Source organism: Citrus clementina, unplaced genomic scaffold (genome assembly GCF_000493195.1).
Source record: "Citrus clementina cultivar Clemenules unplaced genomic scaffold, Citrus_clementina_v1.0 scaffold_4, whole genome shotgun sequence".
Lineage (NCBI taxonomy): Eukaryota > Viridiplantae > Streptophyta > Magnoliopsida > Sapindales > Rutaceae > Citrus > Citrus x clementina.
In genome coordinates this window covers 20,302,064-20,314,723 of record NW_006262274.1, presented here as the reverse complement: position 1 = coordinate 20,314,723, position 12,660 = coordinate 20,302,064, and the positions used below count along the sequence as shown (strand labels likewise).

The window sequence follows — 12,660 nt, the reverse complement described above, 5'->3', positions numbered from 1 at the left end:
TTACAAATGAGACACATTCTAGCCATAACTTTATACTTCAAACTGAATTTCAATACTTGAACATCTCGTTATATTCAACTCCACAAAATTTAGAAGGTAACCATCGGGAAAGGGGAAGAATAAGGAAGATTATTTGTATTGTAAACTAGAAAATTAAAAGCATTAAAGTTAAAATCTTCACATATTTAGTTTCTTTTGTAAATATTTATTTACAATATTTAGAAGAAAAAATTTAAGATTTAAAATGGTAAGAAAATTAAACATTAATTGCAGTGCCCTAAATGAGTGTTAAGAGTAATAATACTATACATGCTCATGATAAAGTGTCCTTAATAGTAATTTATATCATGTGTATTTTTGTAATCAAAATATTTATAAAAATATGAATGTTTTAGAATAAGTTTTAAAGTGTATATAGCCCCACTCTTATAAAAATTATTCATAATTATTTACAACAATAACAGTAGCGGCAACAATACAAATCAAACAAAGCGTTTTGAGGAAGAGCCCAAATGCCTTCTCAAATCTTTGACAACTGGCCATGTTAATGAATGTTCAAGTTCAGATTCCGAAACTAAACAAATTTAGGATGATCTTCAAAGCTTGAGTGTAATTTGAGTGCATGGGTCTGAGCCACAACAATGGCCGAGACTCAATTTCTTTCTCAATAAAATTGACTAGAGATAGAATTGTCTTCCCGCAATTTGATGTAAAATAGATATTTCTCTGATATTATGTGAGAGTAGAAATTCAAGCTCTGCTATAGTAGAATTATTCAGGGTAATCTTAATAGATTTATGATTATAAATATTCGTAATATTAGTAAGATTTTTATTGTAATATACCAATATATCAAAAAAAAAAACCAAATAGGATTGTTGGTGATCGGTAATTCGGTATTGTTGCAGGCAAGGGAGAAAAATGATAGACAATGTACTAATTCTTCAATGTTTAATCTAAAAAATCTATAAAATATAAAATTTTAAGTTATTTCTATGTAATTTTTTTATTTTAAGTTAAAATAAAAAATAATTGAGAATTGATAAGTGAAATTGAGGGAGTAAGATATTAGTACTTAAAAAATAATTCCCACAATATACGAGGAGGTGTCCACCATTCAACCATAGAGTTGGAGTGGTTTGTTATAGATTAGAAAATCAAAAGAGAATTATTAATTTTCATTTCTTAACTTCCTCTTTATTGAAATTTAAAAAAAAAAGTTAGAAAAAATGTTTCTATCTTTATTGAATACAGCATGTCTCTCTTTCTAACGCTATCCTGAAGGTCTTTGATTGAACGTGTGATCAATTACTTGCTCTCTTACCACTGCACGCTTGGGCTTCCATGTCTAGGCTACTACTAATGGCTGCCCAAAAGGAGCCATGACTGACTTCAACTGCAGCTTCTTGCTCTTGAAAAAACACACAGTTTGAATGTACAATCATAAACTTTCTGGATGAACAGAACAATTCAGAGATCGATGATTAGCAGCGTTTCTTAATTAATGCTTAATCTAAAAATGGGTGGGCTTCGGCAGAAAGCCAAACCACAAACTTCAAAGTCAAAAGGAAAGAGGCAACTTCTTGTGCATAATAATGGGAGTGCTCCCTCTTCTCCTCTTAGCCAGGCCCACCTCCTCTTATTTATTTATTTATTTATCCTTTTAAGTGGTCATTAGCCCACTCTATTATTCATTATTACTGCCCACTCTTGCTTCATGGAAACCCCACATTTTATTTTCTTAAATAGAGCGATCGTCACGAAAGCAGCTTTCAGAATTAATAATTACACACTTACTAGCTTCAAATGAATTCTAAAATCCGATGTGATTGCTACATTAAAACAGTGGAGTAACAGTTGTAATGCGGCCAACTAAATGGTCATTTTTTTTTTCAATTGTTTGAGCCATACCCATGAGTTAAATTAAAAATTTGAAAATAGTATAATTTCACTCGAATGTATTGCCTGCGATGCAAGATTCGTATCTACCCAGTAATTATTGTCGTGAGCACTCTTAACACAGGGTGGCCAAGGCATGATTTCCAATTATTGGACCAGTGGCCCACCAGAACAATAATGACTTATGGCTCTATCCTAAATTGAATTTCAAATTAAAAATTTAAATATGGTACGTAAATATACAGAATTACACGTAATATTTATTAACCAATTTTTGGAGAGGGAATATTAAATAATTTGATCATTTACACTGTTATTAAAAAGAAAAAAAAAAAGAAAAGGAAAAATCAAGCCCATAATCTCACTTTTAATTAACCATTTAGGTACCGGTAATCACTCTCTCATAGTAATAACCGACAAATATTCCATCCGATAACTTTGTCATTTCCATGATTAATCTCTTTTCTTTTCTCTCTCCCTCAAAACCATAAACCCACACTATAGCTCCTTCATCAAATTTCTCCAAGAAACTGACAGAAAACACCAAACCCCAGATTCCAAAAAGTTTCATAATCTCTGTGTTTGTCTCTCTATAGATTTTTTTTTTTTTTAAATTTCAAAAACAGCCTAAAATACTTTAGCATGCAGTTCTTGTCAACTTTTTCATACCTAAAAGGGCAAAACTAATATATACTCATCTTCAATCTAATTACAATGGGGACTGCAACATCATCTATGGCCGCAAAGTTTGCGTTCTTCCCGCCAAACCCTCCGTCGTATAACATAGTTGTTGATGAAGCGACTGGGAAACTGAGGATCTCCGACGTCCATCAGAGAGATGACGTGGACGTGTTGAAGCTGAGCACCAAGAAAGGAAATGAGATTGTTGCTATGTATGTGAAGAACCCATCGGCTTCATTGACTGTGTTGTATTCTCATGGAAATGCTGCTGATCTCGGCCAGATGTGTCCCATTTTCACTGAGCTCAGTGTTCATCTTAACGTTAGTCTTATGGGGTAAGCTTAAACTTTAATAAAATCTTGCCCCCTTTTTTCCTTTTTTTTTTTTTTTAAAGAAAAAGATTCATTATACAATCAGAAATTTGTTATTAATGGATAAAACATTATTTGTGCTAATTCTTGATCAGGTACGATTATTCTGGTTATGGACATTCTTCTGGAAAGGTATATTATTGATTCGCGTCCCGTCTTTTCTGTCTTCTAAGATTTACTTCTCACAAGTTATAACACTGCTGGGTGATCAAACCGAGTCAAGCCTTAACCACGTGTCATTAGTCGAATACGGAAAAGTCAAAGGAGACGCAGAAATCCATACGAATAATTCAAACTCTGTTAGTTCATCTGGTAAAACTTATCAAGTCTCTGACATGTCTCAGTCCTGTTCATGTAGATAGAGAAAGATAAACAATTCCCCGTCATGCTATGCTTTAAAAATTATTGAATAGAATTTCATGGGGAGTGTGCATGGTTTTAAATTTAAATTTTATATGATGGTTGCCAAGAGAGAGTACTACTGCTAATGCAGCTGATGTATTTGTGTTTGGTGCCAATCATTAGCCGAGTGAGCAGGACACATACGCAGACATAGAGGCCGCATACAAATGCCTTGAAGAGACATACGGAGTTAAGGAGGAAGACATTATATTATATGGGCAGTCGGTAGGGAGTGGACCTACCCTGGAATTGGCCGTCCGATTGCCTCGATTGAGAGCCGTCATTCTTCACAGTCCAATCCTCTCCGGCCTTCGTGTCATGTATCCTGTTAAACGAACTTTCTGGTTTGACATTTACAAGGTTTCAGTTCCTGCGTCATTCCTTTGATCAAACAAAAACTGAAGCTTTGAAACTCTTTCTATTCTTAAGTACCATTATTAGTGTGCTACTGACCCCTTTGTTTGTATTCCAGAACATTGATAAAATTCCACTAGTTGAGTGCCCAGTTCTGGTGATTCATGTGAGTAATTGTCGTTATGGGTTCGATTACACAATGACGAATCCTAATTTTTGTCAATTTGAAGCATTTTTCTGGTGCTTGCAGGGGACTGAAGATGAAGTTGTGGATTTTTCCCACGGTAAGCAGCTATGGGAGCTGTGTAAAGATAAGTATGAACCACTGTGGCTTAAAGGAGGAAACCACTGCAATTTGGAACTTTACCCTGAGTACTTAAGGCATCTCAGGAAATTCATATCAGCCATCGAGAAATTACCGCGTCTTAGAAATGTATCCGAACAAAGTTCAGATCAGCAAGAGAATCAACGGAACAATACAGAACAGAAAACGGAGAAGTTGAGGCCAAGCACAGACCATAAAGAGAAGGCCAGACTTTGTACTGGGCAGAAAGAAAAATCCAGGCTTAGTACAGATAGTAAAGAGAAATCGAGAACCAGCACTGACAAAAGGGAGAAATCAAGAAAGAGTGTTGATCGCTCAGGGAAAGCTAGGAACAGCATTGATCATCCGGAGAGAGCTAGGAACAGCTTCGACCGGTCAGTTATTACAACTCTCTGAGAACCTGTGTCTGTGAATTTGTACTTGTAATTATGTCAGTGGATTATTTGTGACTAATGATTGCAGCTTTGGAGATATGGTGAGATCAGTTGGATTGTGTAATGTTGATTGTTTAAAGCAAACAGCTGCGGAGGTTTGAGGTAATTGAGATCAAATTAAAGATAGTTTTGAGTGCTCGGACTATATACCCATTCAACAAAATTATGTAAAAATTAAGAATCCAATAAATAAAATAGTATATATCAAAAGTACCTAAGTTTTTCTTTAAGACAACATCTTAACTAATTATCAAGTAAATTTCTTCAATTATTGGTTCTTGAGGAAAAGCTACCTTATGTTATTATTTGTCATTTCTCTTGGTAACTCTTGGTATCTTGTGGCTTAAGTCTCCAGTCAGATGGCTTACATTGGCGAAAGAAGAACAGTGTTGCTTGAAGGACACAACAATTATTTCCCGCACGAACGGAGCTACAAGCAGCTGTTCCAATGAAAGCCGTCGCACTTGCACATATATAGTTGCTGCTGCTCCTGTATCTCACCTATTTCAAGTCTTATCATAATCTCAGTCAAATTAGTTTGTGAAAACTCCTTTTAGCTGCATTGCCTTTTCCTTTTTAGTGGGCAATTGTTAAATATTTGTATTAGTCTTCCATAGTCTTTGTAGTTTTTTGGTGTTTGTTGCTTGCTCCTAAATGTTTAGCGTTGCAGTTCCCCCAAATGAGAATTGTTCAGAAGTCAAAACAGTTGGAATAAAAATGAATTTTGTGTAATTTTGGAAATGGGATTCGAAATGATTAGAAGAAATTATGATATTTTCTTGTAGAATGTTGAATGTGCCGCTGCTAAGTGGAAGAGCCACGCCTTCCGCACTAACACTGTAACTGGAGTAAACCAGATTGACATGTATGATCTGTCGCGTCTATTTTCGATACATAAATGACAAGTCGTATTATAATTAAGTGGATTATGTAAATAAATTCATTTAATTTTAATCATTTTAGAGCCGCAAGTATAAATAAATAATACATAATATTAAATAGTTTAAATTAGGTATATAAATATTTTAGCGTAGGTTATGTATAATGAACTAATTTTATTCAAAAGAATCATTTTCTTTTTCTTTTTCTTTTTTATCCCTAAACCGAAAGCACCCTGTTATAATTATTATGGGACAATAAAATTATTATACTAAATGACATTTGACAATTGGTTACAAGATTGATATTAATCAGTATATTAAATTTGTACTTCTACTTGGTGGTTACACAATAAAATTCAAATTTTTTAAACACTGGAGAAAAAAAAAAAAAGATTCAACACACACTCTTTAAGCATGAACTTCCTTCTTCTTTTTTTTTCAAATAATAACAACAATAATAATAATAATAAAATAATAGAAGAGATATGGTGTGTTGCTGGCGGAATCTGGGCCTTAGAATTCCACAACGATAGCTCCAAAACTCGGCTGTCCCAGCTGCTTTGTATTTGTCAGCCTCTGTGTTTCTAGAACACTCTAATCTACTCGCTCCCCTTCTTAAACCCCTTCCGTCTTCACTTGGTAGGGTTTTTGTTTTTGGCCTTCATTTCTTATCAATTTTCAAACCATCTTATTAAGCCAGCCCATTATCTTCTTCTCTCTCTGTATTCGAAGCCTTTTAATGGCTCCAGTTCTGAGCAGAACATTAGCCACTACGTCTTTAGTGTCACTTCCAACTTCAACTCCTTTTTCTTTTAAACACTCCAACCACAAGGCCTTCAATTTCAGAAGCGCTTTTTTGCCGAGAAGTGGCGGCTTAACTTGTGCTGGATTGAAGTGGAACCTTCAGAAGAGGAATAAAAGAGTCGGGATACGGTGTGATGCTGCTGTTGCTGACAAAGAGGCCCCTGATACTTCTGGTGAGAAGTTCGAGTACCAAGCCGAGGTGGGTCTCTCTTTTTTTTTGTTTTTTTTTGTTCCGTGAAGTTTTGTTTTTTGACTGAATTTTGGATTTGATTGTAATTAGGGTTGCTTAGTTTATGAAAAAAGATTGTTTTTTTTTTTTGTGGTGTAACCAGTTGGATAAAATGGTATTTGATCCCTTGGCTTGTTTACAATTGAAAGTATATTTGGAGTTTTTGTGTGTATCTTATATTTGTACTTCAATCATATTTCTCACTGGTTTTGTTCTGCTTGGATTGCAGGTCAGTCGCCTGATGGACTTGATTGTTCATAGTCTGTACAGCCACAAGGAGGTGTTCCTGCGAGAGCTTGTGAGGTGAGCAACGGAACTTCAAGCTAAGCATCACATTTGTTACTCCATAAAACTATAGCATATCATGCTGAACTTGTATTTGGTTCGGATGTTGATTGTTTGACCTGCAAATCTTTCATTCTGAGAGGTTATGGTTTGTCTTAGTCTGTAAACCCACTCCTGTCTTTCATTTTGTATTCCAGCAATGCAAGTGATGCTTTGGATAAGTTGAGATTTTTAAGTGTTACCGAGCCCTCTCTTCTTGGAGATGCTGGCGATCTTGAGATTCGCATCAAGCCTGATCCAGAAAATGGGACCATCACCATAACGTAAGCCACTGTAATGTTTATTTTCGCATATTTTCTTGGTAAATCAGAGGAGTACTAAAAAATGATTACACTTGATTTTGCAGGGATACTGGTATTGGAATGACTAAAGAAGAGCTTGTTGACTGTCTTGGAACCATTGCTCAGAGTGGTACTTCAAAATTCCTGAAAGCTCTTAAGGTACCTGTTAATTAACTTTGTAACTGCAATGGTATTGTCTGGTAATTTTCTGTTTCTTTGAGAATCTCTTTAATATTTCCTTTCTTCTAGCTCACTAAAAGCCCTTGCTCACGTGCAGGAAAATAAGGATCTTGGGCCAGACAATGGGTTAATTGGTCAATTTGGTGTTGGTTTCTATTCTGCTTTTCTTGTGGCTCAGAAGGTGCAGCATGATTTTTACATTATTAGCCAAAACATATTTTAGTTTTTAATTTTCCACTTCAATTTCAACATTTTGCTGTCTTTTATTTATTTATTTATTGTTTTTTTCTTTGGGGTAAAGTTTCTGTTGAGCTTGATTATATTGTGTGCAATTAGGTTGTAGTGGCTACAAAGAGCCCACGGTCAGATAAGCAATATGTTTGGGAAGCAGAAGCTGACAGCAGCTCTTATGTGATCAGGGAAGAAACTGATCCTGAGAAGCTCCTAAAGCGTGGAACACAAATCACACTTTATTTAAAGGTACTCCAGTTGATCTTTTGCCTTCTCATTAGATGATTTTTCAGATACAATACCTATGTTTTCATGATTTGAAAACAAAACAAAACAAGCAAGATTATGTCTGATGCTTGTAACTAGTATTCCATGTTCCATGCTTGTTACTTGTGTATGCATAATGTGGAATAAATACACAAGTCATAGTGAGTCTCTTCCTATATTATTTGAAGAGACTAAGTAAGCACTTCCTTTTTTATCTTGTCCCGAACAAAATCCTTAGTTGCAGTTGGATATATCATTTGTGGAGTACCGGAGACAACTTCAGTATTGTTATTATCTTTGCAGGAGGATGACAAATACGAATTTTCAGAACCAACAAGAATCCAGGGTTTGGTGAAGAATTACTCCCAGTTTGTTTCTTTCCCCATCTATACCTGGCAAGAAAAGTCAAGGACCATTGAGGTGAGGACATTTGCACTCTGTCAACAATCAGCTCTCCCTTTCCAAGTAAATGATATCGTCAAATGGTCAATTTTCTCTCGCTTTCCAAGTAAATGATATCATCAAATGGGCAATTTTTTTTTTTCTTATTGGGAGAGTCTGAGGGTTTAAATGATAGTTTACCTCCCACTGTTCTTGAATACTGCTAGCTAATACACACATGTACAGCATATTCCGGATGGTTATTGGCACTCAAATGTATTTTTTTAAGATGATATTTGTATACTTGTGTCCTCACAGTCCTTGAAAAAAATATATGAGAAATCTTTCTATTTATTTGTTTGCTGAATTGACTCTGAATAGGTGGAAGAGGAGGAAAAACCAGAAGAAGGGGAAGAACAACCGGAGGTAGTGAAGATGTGTTCCAAATTGTGGCTGTTGCACGTAGATATACTTAATACATGTAGCGTCTAAGTGGTTTTTTGTGTTTTCCTTCAGGGTGAAAAGAAAACGAAGAAAACAACTAAAACTGAGAAGTATTGGGACTGGGAACTGGCCAATGAAACAAAACCTATATGGGTGAGTAAGATTTGTGAACCTTGTCTGTATAAGTTATGTTGTTGATTTATTTTTCCATATCATGATGAGTTTTATAGGCAATTTTTATTTTCTTTTTCCTTTCACTTGTTCTCTTTTTATTTTGTTTTAAATATCACAGTCCTCGTGTGGTTTTCCCCTCTGTTGTAGATGCGGAACCCAAAAGAAATTGAAAAAGATGAGTACCACGAATTCTATAAGAAGACTTTCAATGAATTTTTGGATCCCCTTGCATACAGTCACTTCACAACAGAGGTACTGCCATCATTGGTATTGTTTTGGATACATGTTTGGTTAAGATATTAACCATTTTTTAAAAACCTGTGCAGGGTGAGGTGGAATTCAGGAGTGTTCTTTACATTCCTGGAATGGGACCTCTAAACAATGAGGAAATTATGAATCCAAAAACAAAGAACATACGATTGTATGTCAAGCGTGTGTTTATCTCTGATGATTTTGATGGAGAACTGGTAAGTTTGCCATCAAGGCATGATATGTTTTGAGCTTTCTTTTGTTTGTGGGTTAATGAGTTTAATGTTAGAGATTTATATATGGCTATCCAGCATGCTATGTCAAAGTTATGACTGTCATTTTGTCAACCCGTATTGCTTGCTTCCCTTACTAGAAAAGATAGGTTTAGCATTATGAAGAGTGTGTTCTATCCGATGACTCACTATGGTTGTTAACCTTGTGGCTCTTTTATAAGTGAATTCTTTAGCTGACTGTAGTTTGTTTGTAGTCTATTACTTTTTCTATTTTTGATTACTTTTGGCCATTTAGTTAAAGGAAAAAAGGAGAATCATTACTTTTCAGATTGAGGTCTGAGAATAAGAATGAACATGATTTTACAAACATTAAAATTTATACTAATAGATATGTTGCTAATAATTTACTTGAGCTTATGTTGGTTGCCTTTATATTACTTTTTGGCTTCATCATAAGAATTACTCTCTTTAATTTTTAATTTGTAGTTTCCAAGATACTTGAGCTTTGTAAAGGGTGTGGTGGACTCAGATGATCTGCCTCTCAATGTTTCTCGAGAGATCCTTCAAGAAAGCAGAATTGTAAGGCTGATACCTGCATTTTCTTTTGTTTTGTAATGCATAAGTTTCTTATTTGTGTGGATGCACAAGTGGGATGGTTCTTTCTTATATTTTTGTTGTGATTCTTTTCTACGACGGCTGACTCTTGTTCTCAGTTTTGAGTCTATGAGCTGTTCTGCTCAGGCTTAGCTAAATAGGAATAACCTTATATATTTATATGTTTGTTTTATTAGTCATGTTATTTTTTATATTCAGGTAAGAATTATGAGAAAGAGACTGGTCAGGAAAACATTTGACATGATTCAGGATATCTCTCAAAGTGAAAACAAAGAGGTTTGTAGCACTAATCCATGCAATTACTCTTGATTCTTTTTTTTCCCTTTTTTGTCGTATAATTACAAAGAGTATGGTCAACTTGATTCCAGGATTATAAGAAATTCTGGGAGAACTTTGGTAGGTTTCTAAAATTAGGTTGTGTTGAAGATAGTGGGAACCACAAGCGCTTAGCACCTTTGCTGCGGTTTTACACTTCAAAGAGTGAAGAGGAACTGATCAGCTTAGATGAATATGTTGAAAATATGGGTGAGAAGCAAAATGCTATCTATTACTTGGCGACAGACAGCTTGAAAAGTGCAAAGAGTGCTCCGTTTTTAGAGAAGTTAGTTCAAAAAGATATTGAGGTATGTACTTCGTTTATGGAGCTTTATAATTTTAATTTTGCAGTAGGCAGGCATCATGGAAATGATTTTTGTTTTTAGTTAATATGACTGAATTTAGACAAATACCGACTTGTAAAAGGGAAATAAGAAAAAAGAGGACAGCTAAAATATTGTCTTAGCAACACCCTTGTTGTATTTTTTTTTATAATGGTAAATGTCTTTTTGCAATTCAGAAAAGCTTATTTATAGTTTCCTTTTTTGTTGCCTTTTAATATCTGATAGTAATAGTGGATGGGGGGATGTGTCATCTATTTGTCCCCCAGAAAAATTCTCACTGCTGCTTAATGAGTGTGGACTTTATGACATTATCATCTCTTCTTCTGGATGGTTGATGCATGTGTCATTTTGGTTTTAGGTTCTTTATTTAATTGAGCCCATTGATGAAGTTGCCATCCAGAACCTGCAGACTTTCAACGAAAAGAAATTTGTTGACATCAGCAAGGAAGATCTAGAACTTGGTTAGTTAATACCTTTTTTACCCTTGTAGTCATTGTCTCTCTCTTCCCCCCCCCCCCCCTCTTCCTCCCCACCAAAAACCAAAAAAAGAACAACACAGGCTCACACACGCACACACTTTGCTGTTCCTTCTCATTAAATGGTTTGGTATATCACAGGTGATGAGGATGAGGTAAAAGAAAGGGAAACTAAACAAGAATTTAATCTTCTGTGTGATTGGATAAAGCAACAACTTGGTGACAAGGTGGCAAAGGTCCAAGTTTCAAAGCGTCTAAGCTCATCTCCCTGTGTACTTGTTTCTGGCAAGTTTGGATGGTCTGCTAATATGGAAAGGTTAGTAACCGTTTTCCGGCTTCCAGAGTACAACAGCTATACTTAGTTTTATCTTTTAATCTAATGGTATTTTTCCCCCTTCTGAAGGTTAATGAAGGCACAAGCTCTGGGTGATACTTCAAGTTTGGAGTTTATGAGGGGAAGGAGAATATTGGAGATTAATCCAGATCATCCCATTGTTAAAGACTTGAATGTAAGACCACTCCACTTGACTTTTTATATCATTTTCAGTTCATGGATGGGAAGCTATTTTGCTTCTGACTGACACAATGTACATTTTTATGTACAGGCTGCTTGCAAGAATGCCCCTGATAGCACTGATGCTAAGAGGGCTGTTGACCTGTTGTATGACACAGCATTGATCTCCAGTGGATTCACTGTTAGTGCAAATCACAAATCTCACTTTTTATTCTTTATTATTGATTTTTTTTTTGGGGCTTCGAGCTCAATTTGTAATTTCTCCTCAAACTGTGCAGCCTGACAGCCCAGCTGACTTGGGTAACAAGATTTATGAGATGATGGCAATGGCTCTTGGAGGGAGATGGGGTAGATCAGATGGGGACGAGGCAGAGTCAGCGGAAGGAAATGCTACGGAATCTGAAATTAGCGCTGGTGAAGCATCAGAGGCACAAGTAGTTGAACCGTCAGAAGTGAGGAATGAAAGTGATCCTTGGCAAGATTAAAACTTTATTTTAGAATGAGTAAAACAGTTTTGGCATCATTCCATTGGTATTGTGACAAAAAGATTTTATGCAAAGTAGGTGGTAGATAAAGGAAGGAAAATGTGGGAAAGTTGCGGCGGTGGATGTGGTTGAAATGTGATAAAAGTGGAGTTCGGGGAAATGTTAGGGAAGGTTATACCAAATGAATTTTTCTGAGTTGTTTTTCTAAGTACTGGTAGATGACTAGATGGTTGGAATAATTCTTAAACACTTGCTCTGCAACTTTCGGTTTTCTTTATTTGTAGGGATATTTATCAAAAGTTGCAGATAGTAAAATTGCAACAGAAAAATAATTTGGAAATACCAGGTTTGTATTATTAGTGCACTGTACGTTTCGACTGCAAAATTCAGATTGGCGCACCAATTTTATGTCTGCTGTTTCCAAAATGTGCCTGTAACAAGCAGATGTTCCTCGCATTGTTTTTGTTCTAATTTGAAGAACTTTTAAATTGAATTCTTGGTTGGGATGACCCTATAAAAGATTACCCAAAATTCCTTATCAAATTGCAAAGTGCCCTAGGCCACTTAGGACTACCCAATTTTAAAAGATTTGTAGAGGCTTGAAACACTCTTTCTAGATATAGTTTTTATCAACGGCAGAGGGACGATGCAAAGGTTTGTAGTAGCTTTCGGAATGAAAATCAGTTATTGTTAAATTTTCAGTGGTACGGAAGGCTTGAAACACTTTTTTTTTTTAAAAATAAATA

The 12,660-nt window shown here is 35.5% G+C and overlaps 2 protein-coding genes across 2 annotated transcripts; both read left to right on the top strand.

Moving 5' to 3' along the window:
- Nucleotides 1–2,530: 2,530 nt before the first annotated feature.
- LOC18044357 (protein ABHD17B) lies at nt 2,531–5,032 on the top strand. Its single transcript, XM_024186528.1, has 7 exons — nt 2,531–2,915; nt 3,047–3,083; nt 3,477–3,713; nt 3,826–3,873; nt 3,958–4,406; nt 4,495–4,568; nt 4,815–5,032. Exons 1-6 carry the CDS (start codon nt 2,614–2,616, stop codon nt 4,565–4,567), a joined length of 1,146 nt encoding a protein of 381 aa, XP_024042296.1. The 5' UTR covers nt 2,531–2,613; the 3' UTR covers nt 4,568; nt 4,815–5,032.
- An 811-nt stretch (nt 5,033–5,843) lies between these two features.
- LOC18045031 (heat shock protein 90-5, chloroplastic) lies at nt 5,844–12,299 on the top strand. Its single transcript, XM_006437770.2, has 19 exons — nt 5,844–6,350; nt 6,610–6,683; nt 6,863–6,988; nt 7,072–7,165; nt 7,284–7,367; nt 7,523–7,666; nt 7,988–8,104; nt 8,447–8,491; nt 8,582–8,662; nt 8,831–8,935; nt 9,010–9,150; nt 9,652–9,744; nt 9,979–10,056; nt 10,149–10,403; nt 10,798–10,900; nt 11,057–11,231; nt 11,319–11,424; nt 11,521–11,610; nt 11,708–12,299. The coding sequence occupies exons 1-19, from the start codon at nt 6,087–6,089 to the stop codon at nt 11,912–11,914; spliced, it is 2,382 nt and encodes a 793-aa protein (XP_006437833.1). The 5' UTR covers nt 5,844–6,086; the 3' UTR covers nt 11,915–12,299.
- Nucleotides 12,300–12,660: the final 361 nt, after the last annotated feature.

What these genes read in the sequence shown, in the direction of transcription:
- LOC18044357 (XM_024186528.1), top strand. Translation starts at nt 2,614, where the DNA reads ATGGGGACTGCAACATCATCTATGGCCGCAAAGTTTGCGTTCTTCCCG. An exon ending in GCCCAGTTCTGGTGATTCAT is followed by an intron (nt 3,874 to 3,957) that starts GTGAGTAATTGT and finishes TGGTGCTTGCAG; the next exon opens with GGGACTGAAGATGAAGTTGT. An exon ending in GCTAGGAACAGCTTCGACCG is followed by an intron (nt 4,407 to 4,494) that starts GTCAGTTATTAC and finishes TAATGATTGCAG; the next exon opens with CTTTGGAGATATGGTGAGAT.
- LOC18045031 (XM_006437770.2), top strand. Translation starts at nt 6,087, where the DNA reads ATGGCTCCAGTTCTGAGCAGAACATTAGCCACTACGTCTTTAGTGTCA. An exon ending in AAAAGTCAAGGACCATTGAG is followed by an intron (nt 8,105 to 8,446) that starts GTGAGGACATTT and finishes GACTCTGAATAG; the next exon opens with GTGGAAGAGGAGGAAAAACC. An exon ending in TCCTTCAAGAAAGCAGAATT is followed by an intron (nt 9,745 to 9,978) that starts GTAAGGCTGATA and finishes TTTTATATTCAG; the next exon opens with GTAAGAATTATGAGAAAGAG.